The following is a 12,624-nucleotide window of genomic DNA, read 5'->3' as shown; positions in this document are numbered from 1 at the left end:
GATCATCACTAATGGTTAAAGGTTTCAAACACTGGGAAGTGGAAAATGACACATTTAAATTCTGTTTATCAAGTCGACGCTTTGTTCACTGAAGGGGAATTTTTAAATTCATTGTTCCACATTTTGTTAGCCCACCCTTCTCCAGCTCACCCTGCAATGCACCCCTTGTTCCCAAATGCTGTCATACATTTAAAGCTTAATCATAAATTCCTTCCAGACAGTTCTTCTGAAGGAGAAACTTTTAAGTAATTGGAGTTACCCTCTTCAGTTCAGTATGAAAGGTTATTGCTATAAGGCAGGCATTCTCTACGAAGGGGTGTCAATGTTGAGAAATTTTACCATCTACTTACCCTGTAATGTTAAGTCTATAGACTTACATACAACAGTAAGTTTTATTTAAATATGCAGTAATAAAGGAGCTATGCAGTAAACTACAAATAGCTTACTTATGTTTCAAATAGGGGGTTCAGAGCCTAAATTTGTCAAGTGGATTCTCTTTAAGATTGAAACTCAACCTCACTACGGGGCCAAATGGCAGCATCATGATAGAGAAGACATTGAGACTGTTAACAATTTCAGGTTGCTTTGTTTCACAATTAACACTCTTGGCACTAGAAGTCAGGAAATCAAAAGATGAATTGTACTGGGAAAGTCTGCAGCCAGGGACCTCTCCAGAGTACTGATGAGCAATGATGTCAGTCTGGAGACTAAGGGTGCCATGGTCTTCATAATTATCAGAGAGTGGGATAATGACTAAGAATGACAGAAGAACTGATGCCTCTGAACTGTGGTGCTGGAGAAGAGTGTTGAACATGCTACAGATTGTCAAGAGCACAAACAGGTCTGTCTTGGAGAGGGTGAAACTAAGTTGCTTCCTGGAGGCAAAGATTTTGAAATTATGGCACACACACTTTGGGCATGTTGCCAGGAGGGACCAGGCACTGGAGGACATCATGCTTTGGTGGTTGGAGGATGCAGAAGAGGAAGACCCTGGATGAGATAAACTGACTCAGTGACTAGGGTAATGGGGATAGGTGTGATGGAAACTAGATTGGCTCAGGATAGGACAGGTTTCAGAGACAGTGTACATAGTGTCGCTATGAATCAATGGCACATACCACCACCATCACCAACAATAATAGGAAGGGAGCTCTGGTGGGTTAGTGGTAAGTTGTGTTGCTAACTCAAAGGTAAGCAGTTCAAATCCACCAGCTGCTCCATAGAAAAAAAGGTGGGTGGTTTTTTTTTTTGCAATTAACTGCCTCTGAAAACCTGTTCAAGAGCCAAATAAAAGTTGTTCCCAACTTGATGGTACATAACAATAGTAAGTGAATGGTCACTGGCAATAGAAGGAAGTGACTTTTCTGAAGGTGGGAAAAACTAGATTTTTTACAGCATCAGAACTGGCAGAAATGTTGAGTATCTAGTTCCACCTACTTGCTGTATAAGGCAAGTTCAGAGCTATCAAGATGATAAAACTACCAACCACTTACATGACAAAGAAGCTAGCTTCTTTCAAATTTGTCTGCTTGGTCTGCTCATGGTACCCTCTATTAACTTGAAGTCACTGAAGTTGATTAGAATTAATTCAGCACAAATCCATTATACAAGGTTATATAATTGGTGGCTTAGTGGCAAGAAGCTGTGCTGCAATCCTGAAGGCACGTGGTTCGAGGACACCAGAAGGATGGGCAATCTCCTCCCGTTCAATTAACTGCCTCTGAAAACCTGCTAGAGGGTCAGCTATGGGTTGGTCCTGACTCTATGGTACATACTTGATATAACATACTTGATTTGGCTTTGATGACACTGACTTGGTGGGAATGGGGAAAGCCCCAGACTATCTACATGCCTAGGCTACAAACTCACTTCATTTACTTCCTTGGTAAGCAAACAGTGACAGGTGGGCCACAGGTATGCATATACCTTCACCAAGACATCCTTCATGCAGTTTCAGGAACAGAGAGAGGCAAATAAACTCAGCCAGGTCCTGGATGACACAGTTCCCTCTTTCTTGGCCTGACTGCATAGAACTGGCAGAGTAAAGACACACTGATTGGTTTCGGTTTGTTTGGCAGAGAGCTGAAAGCTACAAGCACTAATAGAGTCAGTGTGGAAGCAAAACAAACCAACACACATGAATTGCCCAGTGGTATGAGTGAGTGGGGACAGCTGTTTTCTAAGTAACTGTATACAAGGCCACCAGTAAGTGAACCAAGAAGCACTTCCTCTGAGGAGCCAACATGGAAGGGTAGTGGCTAGAGAACTATGGTGGTTGGCTAAGTTTCCATTCCTGACTCCAGAACATACTCCTGTGTGAAATAAGACTAGAAGTGCAACATTTCTAAACTTCCTTTTTCTCACCTGTAAACTGGAAATAACAATAGTATTTTACAGAACTGCTGTTAGGACCAAATGAAAAAGTTATGAGGAGTACTGTGTGTTCCATGATGTTAGCTGGTTTTATGCTGCTTATCCTTTTGGTTAAAAAAAAAAAAAAAAAAGCAGCATTTCCTATCTCAGAAGAGAAAATATTCAGAATTATTTGAGACATCTTTACTTTCTGAAATTCAATTTTCCAGGTTAGTGAAAGGAAAACAAGACATTTCAGTCAAAAGCTTATCACAGATCAACAGAATCTGTCCAAAGGGAGAGCATTATACACAGAAGTACATTCCAAAGGGAAGCGTCTGAAATGCCAGTCCTCTCACATCCTCATCCGCTCCCCCTCCTGTTCCATCCAAGATCAAACTTGGTGATAAGAAAACACTGAAGCACAGTAAGAAATAGGATATCCTCTATTTCTAAAAATGCAAAAACCAAACCAACCAACCAAGACCCCAACTTATAGACTTGTGTGTGTGTGTGTGTATTCTTTCAACTTGTTCTCTAAACATTTTAATTTTTCCTCATGGTCTTTTACAAAAGAATGAGTATGTACTATAATGTCTGATACACTTGGAGCTTTATCACAATAATAGGTAGTAATGATGACCTAGAATTACTGAGAAAGTAAAGGGTATTTTCTTAAAAATAAAAAAGCACGAGTTCTCTTTAACACACGAATTACTCCTGTAAATTCTCACACACACACACACACACACACACACTCACACACTCTCTCTCTCTCTCCACCAGAAACATTCCCCACAGATTCTTACTAGAAAGATTACTCGTTTATAAATACCATTATTAGTTCCTCAGAAAACCAAGCAATGGTGGTACTGCCCAATGGAGGGGCAGGGCAAAATAGTCTTTAATTTAATAAGGTGAAAACAATGATCTGTCCTTAAGTGTTGAAATACATCGTAAAAGTGTATATGCAACTAACGGAAATGCCACCTATGAAACAGTTACAACCATCAAAATAAGGAAGACTTGTCTATTTCACTGCAAAAGGAATAAATAAATTAGTCACCAGTCTTTGATAGGTTCCGATTTGTCACCACCTTTAGAAACTATACAGAAGGATCGTTCTTTCATTTTACTTAAATTATTTAAGACATGTAATATCACATAAGGCAAATTCATTTCATGCTTTACTTCAGTAAAATGGGGGAGGGGAGGGATCTCCAAAATTGGCACTAAAGTTATTTAAGTTCTTTATAGCAAGGAGAAACATCCAACTATAAGCGGAATGAACACAGTCATAATACATATCAAATAAAAATTATTTCCTTTATATATAATCAGCAATGAGTAACTCCAGAGGTAGTATGGCAGAAACGAGCATGGGGCCTCTCAGGTCACAACCAATGAGGAAATGAGATTTATTCTCTTTTTCCTAGGATTTTGGCCACGAATTGTTTTACACACTGAAGACCTGAATAAAACCACTCAGCAGATATCTTGGCCCATTAATTCAACGGACACATCAATTTACAACTTTCAGGACTGCAGATATAAAAATGTAAAGTATAAAATTATGTAAGTTTGAAATGGTTTTAATTGTATTCATTAAAAATATTTACATTTCCCAGTACTTACTTGACAAAACCCCTTGCAATATAATTCTACTCTCAACTTTATTTATAAAATGAGGCTCATTTATGAGAGTTCAATGAATGGTATACTGCAAATTACTTACATTCTGTAAAATATTTTAAGAACTTTTCATATCAAAGGTAGTTTATATTGGATTATCTGAAACCCAATAAGATGCCCTCAGATGAGCTTCTTATAATTCTTTTCATTAATGCTTGGTAAGCACTGTGAAAATGGAAAGTGCTGTTAAGTGCTATCTCCCTTTAATTTCCACTTATACTGTGTGCACATTGTGAAATAAACACATATGCAGCATGTCCATGTTTTGATATGTATTTTTATTTCCCTGCAGTTTTCACTTATCAAGAACAAGTAACAGGGAAAGTTGTCTGAACTAGTGCATAAACAAACATTCTGAAACACCACTACACGTATCTAATTTACAAGAACCGTATAAAAAAAGTCACTAAAACACTATACTATGAAGGTGTCCAACGCTTACAGTCAGACTTTTTCCAACCCGTTACTTGCCTTGTAGCCACAGGAAAACTCTCCAAAATGGAAAAGACAATCTTGCCACAACCCTCCCCCCTCCCAACACCTGGGATGGCTCGATATCTAGACTTCCAATAATTATTGCAATGATATGATGCAATACATACCTGGTAAAATATCCTTTATGTGGTGTGTTACAGTTTTAAAGCCAGTTAAAATATGCAGTCTTCAGATAAAATGTAATCCTTGAAAAATTTTCTTATCTGCACAGTTTAAATGTGCTAGATGCATAATTTTCCTAGTCATTTTTCCTGTGTAATTATTTTTTTTATAAACTGGTATTATAAATAGAAATATACATTCAAAATATATGGAAAAGTGAGTTACTACATTAAATTTGCATGTATCGATCCATCCCTTTCCCCTGCACAGTAATAGAAAATACTATTTTGCCTTGAACTTCATATTTGACAGTGAAATGCCACTAAAGTATTTACCAAAAAGTCCATCTAGTCAAATTGTGAAACAAAATGAACCAAGTGAAAACTTTACAGTTCCTTTAGAAAAAAATTACAAGAATTTCATTTCCTAGCTATGAATCTTTAAGTTTTTAGACACAAAGTTGGATTTATTTTTACAAGATACAAAATGTAAACATGGCAAAATAAATAGATAAAACAAGTGATGCAGGATCCCATTTCATGCTCATGATCCCATTAAAGAATTATTTTTTAAAATCCATTCAGTTGCAAATTCAAGTGCAAAAGCATGATGATGAATATCTACTATTCAAGTAACAGAAATAATATTGATGATACAAATAAACTATTTTACAAGGTAGTGATTTTCCCAATTTTACAAAATATACATTATATATCGATTTAACATCCGATATACTATAGTCCATTTAGGTCCACTGTAAAACTCTGTGATCCACAGAGTACCACCTTTTGCATTCAGCTGGAATATGAGTGACTGCACACCATCAGCACAGGTCAAAGCCACACACTTTGAAGTTAGGTCACTTCCATGGCTACTGTTGTCTCTGCTATTCCATTTAAACCCAATCTTTCTGGTTCATGGTTCTCTCTGTAAGAAGGCAAAGAGTCAAATTAGCTTAAAACCCCTTTAGGATATTTACAGATACTTGATCTTTATAGAGATATTTATTAGGTAACTACAACTAAACATGTATTTCACATGAATACTCTACACTCTTAATCTTTTCTAGATAGGAAGGAGAAAGTGGGATTTGCTCTCACCAGCTCAGAAAGCCCATCACTTTATTATTCAGGAGAGATGATAATCTAATATTTTAACAGATAATCTACAATAAACTTAATTACTTTTAAGATATAAGTACTTACTCCTAAGATATAACTCTTTTAGAAGGCTGTTTAAGAGCGCCCCCCCCCCAAATAGATGGAGTGTAAAATATCAAAAACCCATCAACAATCATTGGCAGTATAATATTACTTAACTTTCTCCTCTTTTTGGTATTAAGGACATGCATGTACTTAGCAATGCATATAAAGCCTTTTTGGTTTTCCCCCTTTCCCTGCCCCTCATTCACTGTTCTCCTTGTACCACAGGGGGAAAGTGTAACCATCACACTCTAAAATAGATTTCATTAATCTCAGAAAATTCTCAATATTAATCTAATCATAGAATATTTTAAATATTCTTTGTGCAAGATGTTGAAAAAGCATAAACTCTGGTATGAAATAACTCTTGAACCTTTGAGACTGTCTACACTACAAAAAAGCAGTTTAAAAGCTTTGATACATTCATCAAATTGATTTTTTTAAAGAAAAAAAATCCTTGTTAGCAGTTAAATCTTCTAGTAGCCACCTCAAATAATCAAAGCCAGAGCTTTGAATAAGATCCTCAATAGCTGTCAACAGATGTCTACTGCTCCAGTAGTGAACAACAACAACAAAATCTCTTTCCTGCCGTAGGATAGTAAAAATAAACAGAGTGAAACTTAAAGAACACCCCCCCACCCCCTACACACACCTTGTTATGCTGCTGATGGCACTGCTGGGAGTAACCTTTGGCACTCTGTCCATACTGGCAGCAACTGTGGCAAGTTTTAAGGCTGTTGGCGATGGTGCTGAAGTCCTTGTATTGATATGCACATTGACTGGAGAAACAACACTGACGTTATTGAGGTGCACTGCATTTGTCAGGCAGGAATTGTTCATGGGAAGTGTTTGAGGACTGCTTGTGCACAATGCTGGGATTAAGTGGTTTGTAGTGGTGTGGCCAACTGTCCTTACAAGTTGTACAGCTGAAATCCCTGGGCTGGATGATAAAGCCATGTTGGTGGAGTATAATGTTTTAGAGGTTCCTAGAAAAGAGGGAAAAACATAAAAACTCATCCAATTCATGTTATGGGACATACAGATAAAAGTTTTAAAAAACAACAAGTTTAACAGCAAGCACATGGGACACAAACATTTAGAATCTTATTAATACCAAGTTAAATTTTCACAAATGGTCTCTCAAAAGAGACCTTCTGATCAGTAGGTATCATGTACGGATCTGTTACAACTTCAAAGTTAGTCTCTTTCTACTGGACTGAACAGAAGGGATGTGCAATTATCCTGTTGCCTCTCTTTCTCAGAACTTTGGAGATAAATATAACAAGGCAGGGAAACTCAGGTTAGAGTTTCTTCATGGAAGTTGAGGGTGAAGAGAAACGACAGATTTATTTCCTTAAGAATTTGGAGATGCATAAATGTAAGTAGGGATGGGCAATCTGGATCTTGTATGTATGTTAGACAGTACCACAGTAACGTCGTAACTGACGAAGTCAGGGATGCCAATTAATGTGTGAATGTGTAGGTAAAGCCTGTTGCTAATTTGTCATCAGGTCATTTGGATTATATATCAACTTTTTATCACTGCATGGATGATTCACTACAATCACTGATTAGCTTGATGAGTTTCCCAAGGTGTGAGGTAACCAATAATATGAAGATGATACTAGGAGGGGTGGAGAAGTTACCTAAATCGCCAACAGCAAGTACAAGGGGAAACAGAGAAAAGTAGGCTCTATGTGAGTTCTAATAATAACCTAACCATTCCCCACACCATCGACAGCCCAAAGAATACAGACTGATCTATTTTACAGTTTTCTCCTTGAAGCTGTAATAATTTTTTTTAAACCTACATCCAATACAACACACAGCATAACATTATTGTAGAAATAGATAACTAGTAAAACATGTATGAAGATCTAAGGGGTGTAGGGAAGGAGCAGAGGGGTTAGGATGGGCAGAGTCGAGGTTGGGGGTTAATCACAGGGTCACACAATTTGATGGGCACAGGGAGGTTAAGGAAATGGGAAAGATCTTGTGTGAAAAACAATCAACTTTTTAAGTAAACCAGTATTTAAAAAACAAACAAAAAATCCCATACCTCAAATCAAATAAATGAAATTATAACTTCAAGCTAGTAGTGCCAAGTGAGAGCACAGCTTTACCTGAAGGCTGGACAACGCCGTTGATGTTGTTGTGGCTGGTGTTCTGTTCCTTGGCGACCTCACTGCGACTTGGAACAGGTGCACTGACCACTGCCGATGCAGCAAAGTGGGCGCTGGCTGAGTCGAGTGTTTTAGACACACAGTCAGAGGTGCTTGAGCCCTGTACCATGAACCAAGTTAAACTTTCAGTTTTCCATGTCATTTGAAGAATATTCTAAAGAATCTGCCTTTCTCATCCAGAACTGTTACAAGAGTTTAGATAGAGACCTAAGAGAGCCTTGTGAGGGAAGTAAAAATAGAGTGGCTACCATGGTGGACACAGAATTAATAGGTTTAACATATTTGACAACTTAGAGACCGAGGGCTTCTGAAATTACCTAAAGATGATGAACAGTAATTTTTGCCTCAATCTGAAAATATATCTTGACCCAATATTGCTGTGAATATTAGAGTGACTACTGAGATGCAGAAAACACAACAAGGGAGAGTTAAAGAACCATTCTTTCTTGACTCTAATATGAAACAAATTAACTGTTTTTAAAAGGCAAGAGCTTTAGACTGTAGATCAGCCCCAGATCCATGAAGGAGTCACAGTTGTGTACCACGTGCTCTACAGTAGAGATTTACATTATTGCTGGGCTTGTTAATCAAGTTCAATGTATATCCTTCCAAGAAATACTTTTATCATGCTTTCTAGCTTTTGAGGACGGAGACTAACTTTATGAAGATAACCTGAAGGTCTAGGGGAAAGATCCTGGCTTCACAGTTCATAGATACTAGTGAGTTAATGTCAATACTTGAGAAATTGATTAACCAATGAAGTAACAAATTGAGAATCAAAGTGAGACATTTATAGCAAAATAAATGAAGAAGTACAATACATTTTTTCCTCGGATACCTCAATTTTGAATATACTTCCCAATTACAATTTTAGGAGGTATTTTTATTTATATCTCTAGTGACTTCTCCTAGGTGTCTATCAGGAAATTCTCCTGGAGGTTAAGACTTTTCTACAGAACATGTGATTCAAAGCAGCAATAGGCTATCCGGATTAGATTTATCACACAATTCAAGATCATTCTCTTTCAGCTCATGAAGCATAGCCACACAGCACTTTAAGAAGGGTTAAGCAAAGTGTATCCTTTAAAACAAAACAAAGGTTTTGGGGTGGATGGGTCGAAGATGATGGTTCTAAAACTATGTAATTACTTCTATGAATTCTCAATAGCTTAAAAGAAAAAAAAAGGTCATTATACTTTGCTAAATGAAAATGGTATTTGGCTTTAATGCACTTTTAAGAAAATATTATTGAACACATAAATGTTACTGGACTAGTTCAGAAACTCAAAACTCAAACTCACTGCCACTGAGTCAGAATCAAACCACAGCTGTACATCCACTGGGTTTCAGATGTGTACAACCCCAGGCAGGAGTCTGCCCAGCTTTCTCGCATGGAGCGGCTGGTGTATTTGAACCACCAGAGAGGCATGTCCCTGGGATAGCAGGCCCTGGGATATAAAAGAGCTCTCAAGTTCAGAAATAAAATGATCTAAATTACCTAGAAAGAAATTTAAGTTATAATCTCAAAATCAAGACAGTGTAATGGTGGGCATATATCAATGGTGATTAATTTTCTAGAACATAATGAATTAAAAAACTCAATGCAACATAATGAATGAGAAAGACAATGTAAATGAAGGACAATATGAAAAACAATGTATATGAACTTTGTAAGCAAACCAATATAAAATAAAAATTAAAGAAAAAAAGAGTGGCAAGAGCAAGGTTACTTTCCAAAACTTGACTAAAATGGAATGAAAGTACATCATTAGGAAACAAAGGAAAAGACACAAGCACAATAAAAACAGGCCGGCTTACCTGTGCTTTTGGATGTGTCTGTTGCGAGGAATGCTGAGATTGCTGTTTCTGCTGAAGCTGAGCAAGTTGCTGCCTTTGCATTTGAACTAACTGCTGTTGATGTGTCTGAAATTGCTCTTCTGTGATACCCCCTGCCACTGGTAAAGGACATTGATTTCAAAAATAAGTAAATTTTAAAGCATCTTTAATAACTCAAGTAGAATTAACAGAAACAAGATGAAAGGTAATTACAAATGACAAATCATCAGTTTAGCACACAATAAAAATGGTACATCTTTCAGCAAAACTGGGCTATATGTACTGATATCCATGACATCGTTGGTACTATGAGCAGAAAAATATTCCTATAGTTTTTACTACATAACATAGTTCTAAGAACAATTATATTTTTATATGGACTTAGTATCTATGAAGGATTTAAGCCCATTATTCTATGTAATGAGAAAAACTTTTAATTTACTGGTAAATTAATAATGAACAAGATATATATGCCCTTAATAATAAAACAGGCTGAAAGACTATTAATTTTACAGTGAGTATGAATTTTCATGTATGACAATATAGTGAATATACTTTAATTACAAATCAGAGGACAAATATATTCATCTAACAAACCCATAAATAATAGTTTATTAGGCAACCAAAAAACCCCTGTCTATAAAAATAGTAGCTAAAAACCAGAAATGTACTTCTAAAAATAAAGCTTTATCATCAGACATAATTAATTATTCTGTGACCTAAGTATGTTAAAAGTTAGTGGGCTGCAAATAAATACAAGACATGTAAAACCTCTGCTTAGAAGACAAGCTAGAAATTCTCAGTTCTGTTTTTTGGTTTGGTGTGTTTTTGGTGTTTTTTTTTAAGCAAAAGAACAGATTGGCACAAAATAAAGGACATTATCTGTGAGTACAATGCCACATTAAGAAAATCATCTACCCAGGATCTACAGGTCAACAATCACTCACAAGTAAAGATGAGAGGATAAGGTGGTAAGGAATCCTGACTACGTGAAATAGGACCAGAATACAATTACAGATGATGCTGACATGCTATCAAAGAGTCACCAATGTCACTCAACAGTCTGTGTGAAACAAGAGCCTAATTTGTGCAAACTTTTTACTATAGACAATGTTTAATAACGCTAAAGGTTTCTGCAGGGAAAAAAAAACCCTTACTTCTTTGATGTTGTTGTTGTTATGTGCCGTTGAGTCGCCTGCGACTCATCGTGACCCCATCCATGTACAACAGTCCTAAACTCTGCTCTGTCCTGTGCCAATCGCACTGTCTCTGACACACCCATCCCAATTATCCCAGTCACTGAATTAATCCATCTCATAGAGAGTCTTCCCCTCCTGCGCTGTCCCTCCATCCTCCCAAGCATGATGTTCCTCTCCAAGGACTGGTCTCTCCTTAAAACATGTCCAAAGTATGTCAGACAGAGCCTCAGAATCCTTGCCTCCAAGGAGCCACCCAGTATAACCCTTTCCAGGATAAATCTGTTTGTTTTCCTAGCAGTCCATGGTACATTCAATACTGTTCTCCCGCACCACAGCTCAAAGGCATCAATTCTCCTTTTAGCCTCTTTAGTCACTGTCCAACTCTCTGATGCATAACAAGTGATTGCACAGACCATGACCTGTATCAGACGCGCCTTAGTCTCCAAAGAGACACCATTACTGCTAACAGCAGACTTTCCCATTGTAACATGTCTTTTAATTTCCTGGCTACTGGTGCCAAGAGTGTTGACTGTGGAGCCAGGCAAACTAAAGCTGTGAACAATCTCAATCTCTTCACCATCCATCCTGATGCTGCCAATTGGTCCAGTGGTGAGAATCTTTGTCTTGTTAAACAAATTACCAATACACGGATTTAGAGAGGATATAAAGCTATTTTCCAAAGACATCAGTACATTTTTAGAGTTAAAAATAAAGGTAATGTCAAATCACATCAGAATATATGCTGTAACCACAGTAAGTTTATTTCAGTGCATTATTTCTTCTTTTTCAGACTATTCAGAAGGTCTCCAGTTACATACGTAAAGTTATATAGTAAAGTCGGGGGGTGGGGAGGAAGGTAAGATAGTAACTAATGTGAGCCAACTTAGATGCAATTGAACTAATTAATGTTACCTAAAGGAGTTTAAAGTAGATTATATATTCTTCCCCCAGAGGTTTTAATTAAGTAAGTAGGATCTAGCTTACAAAGAGCCTATGTATTACAGAGAACAATTTCACAAGGTTTCTTGGCTGTAAAGTTGTAAAATTAAGAAGCAGAACACCAGTCCTTTCTTTCACTGCACCACTGGGTGGGTTCCAATCACCAACTTTAGCTGAGTAGCTGTCAACAAACCACTGGTGCCTCCCCAAACAAGTGACAAACAGCAGTTTATTCAACTATGCAAGAAAATCTTAGTCCTTGGAGATGGACATTATCATCAAAATATAAACTGATACACATGGATCAGAAGACATAATATTGTAAAGATATCAACAATACCAAAAGTAATCTACAGATATAAATGCCATCCTAATCCAGACTCTGTCACCATTTTTCAAAGATACCAAAAAAGTAATCACCAACTCTAAATGGAAAGAGACTCTGGCTAAGGAAAGCACCACTAAAGAAGAAACACAAAGTAAAAAGCCTTACATTTGCTGATCTCAAATGTAATCAAACAGCAAGGTACTGCTACAGCAACCATGCTGCAGAACTGATCCGAGAACTCAGAAAGAAATCCAATCACTTAGGTACAGCTGATCTTGAAATAAATAAATATATAT

The 12,624-nt window shown here is 37.1% G+C and overlaps 1 protein-coding gene across 1 annotated transcript in view; it reads right to left on the bottom strand.

The window, feature by feature from the left end:
• Window positions 1–4,305: 4,305 nt before the first annotated feature.
• Window positions 4,306–12,624, bottom strand: part of EPC2 (enhancer of polycomb homolog 2 (Drosophila)) — a 173,300-nt gene continuing 164,981 nt past the window's right edge. Inside the window, exons 11-14 of the mRNA XM_006880762.1 lie at window positions 9,845–9,981; window positions 7,967–8,126; window positions 6,496–6,829; window positions 4,306–5,568 (exon numbers count right to left, since the gene is read on the bottom strand). Coding sequence (XP_006880824.1) covers window positions 5,496–5,568; window positions 6,496–6,829; window positions 7,967–8,126; window positions 9,845–9,981 — 704 coding nt within the window. The 3' untranslated portion in view covers window positions 4,306–5,495. The remainder of the gene's footprint in view (window positions 5,569–6,495; window positions 6,830–7,966; window positions 8,127–9,844; window positions 9,982–12,624) is intronic.

The sequence above is a fragment of the Elephantulus edwardii genome, unplaced genomic scaffold (assembly GCF_000299155.1).
Source record: "Elephantulus edwardii isolate Elephantulus edwardi_28Jun2011 unplaced genomic scaffold, EleEdw1.0 scaffold00010, whole genome shotgun sequence".
NCBI classification, from domain to species: domain Eukaryota; kingdom Metazoa; phylum Chordata; class Mammalia; order Macroscelidea; family Macroscelididae; genus Elephantulus; species Elephantulus edwardii.
The sequence above is the reverse complement of the archived record's forward strand: the minus strand, read 5'-3'. Positions and strand labels throughout refer to the sequence as shown.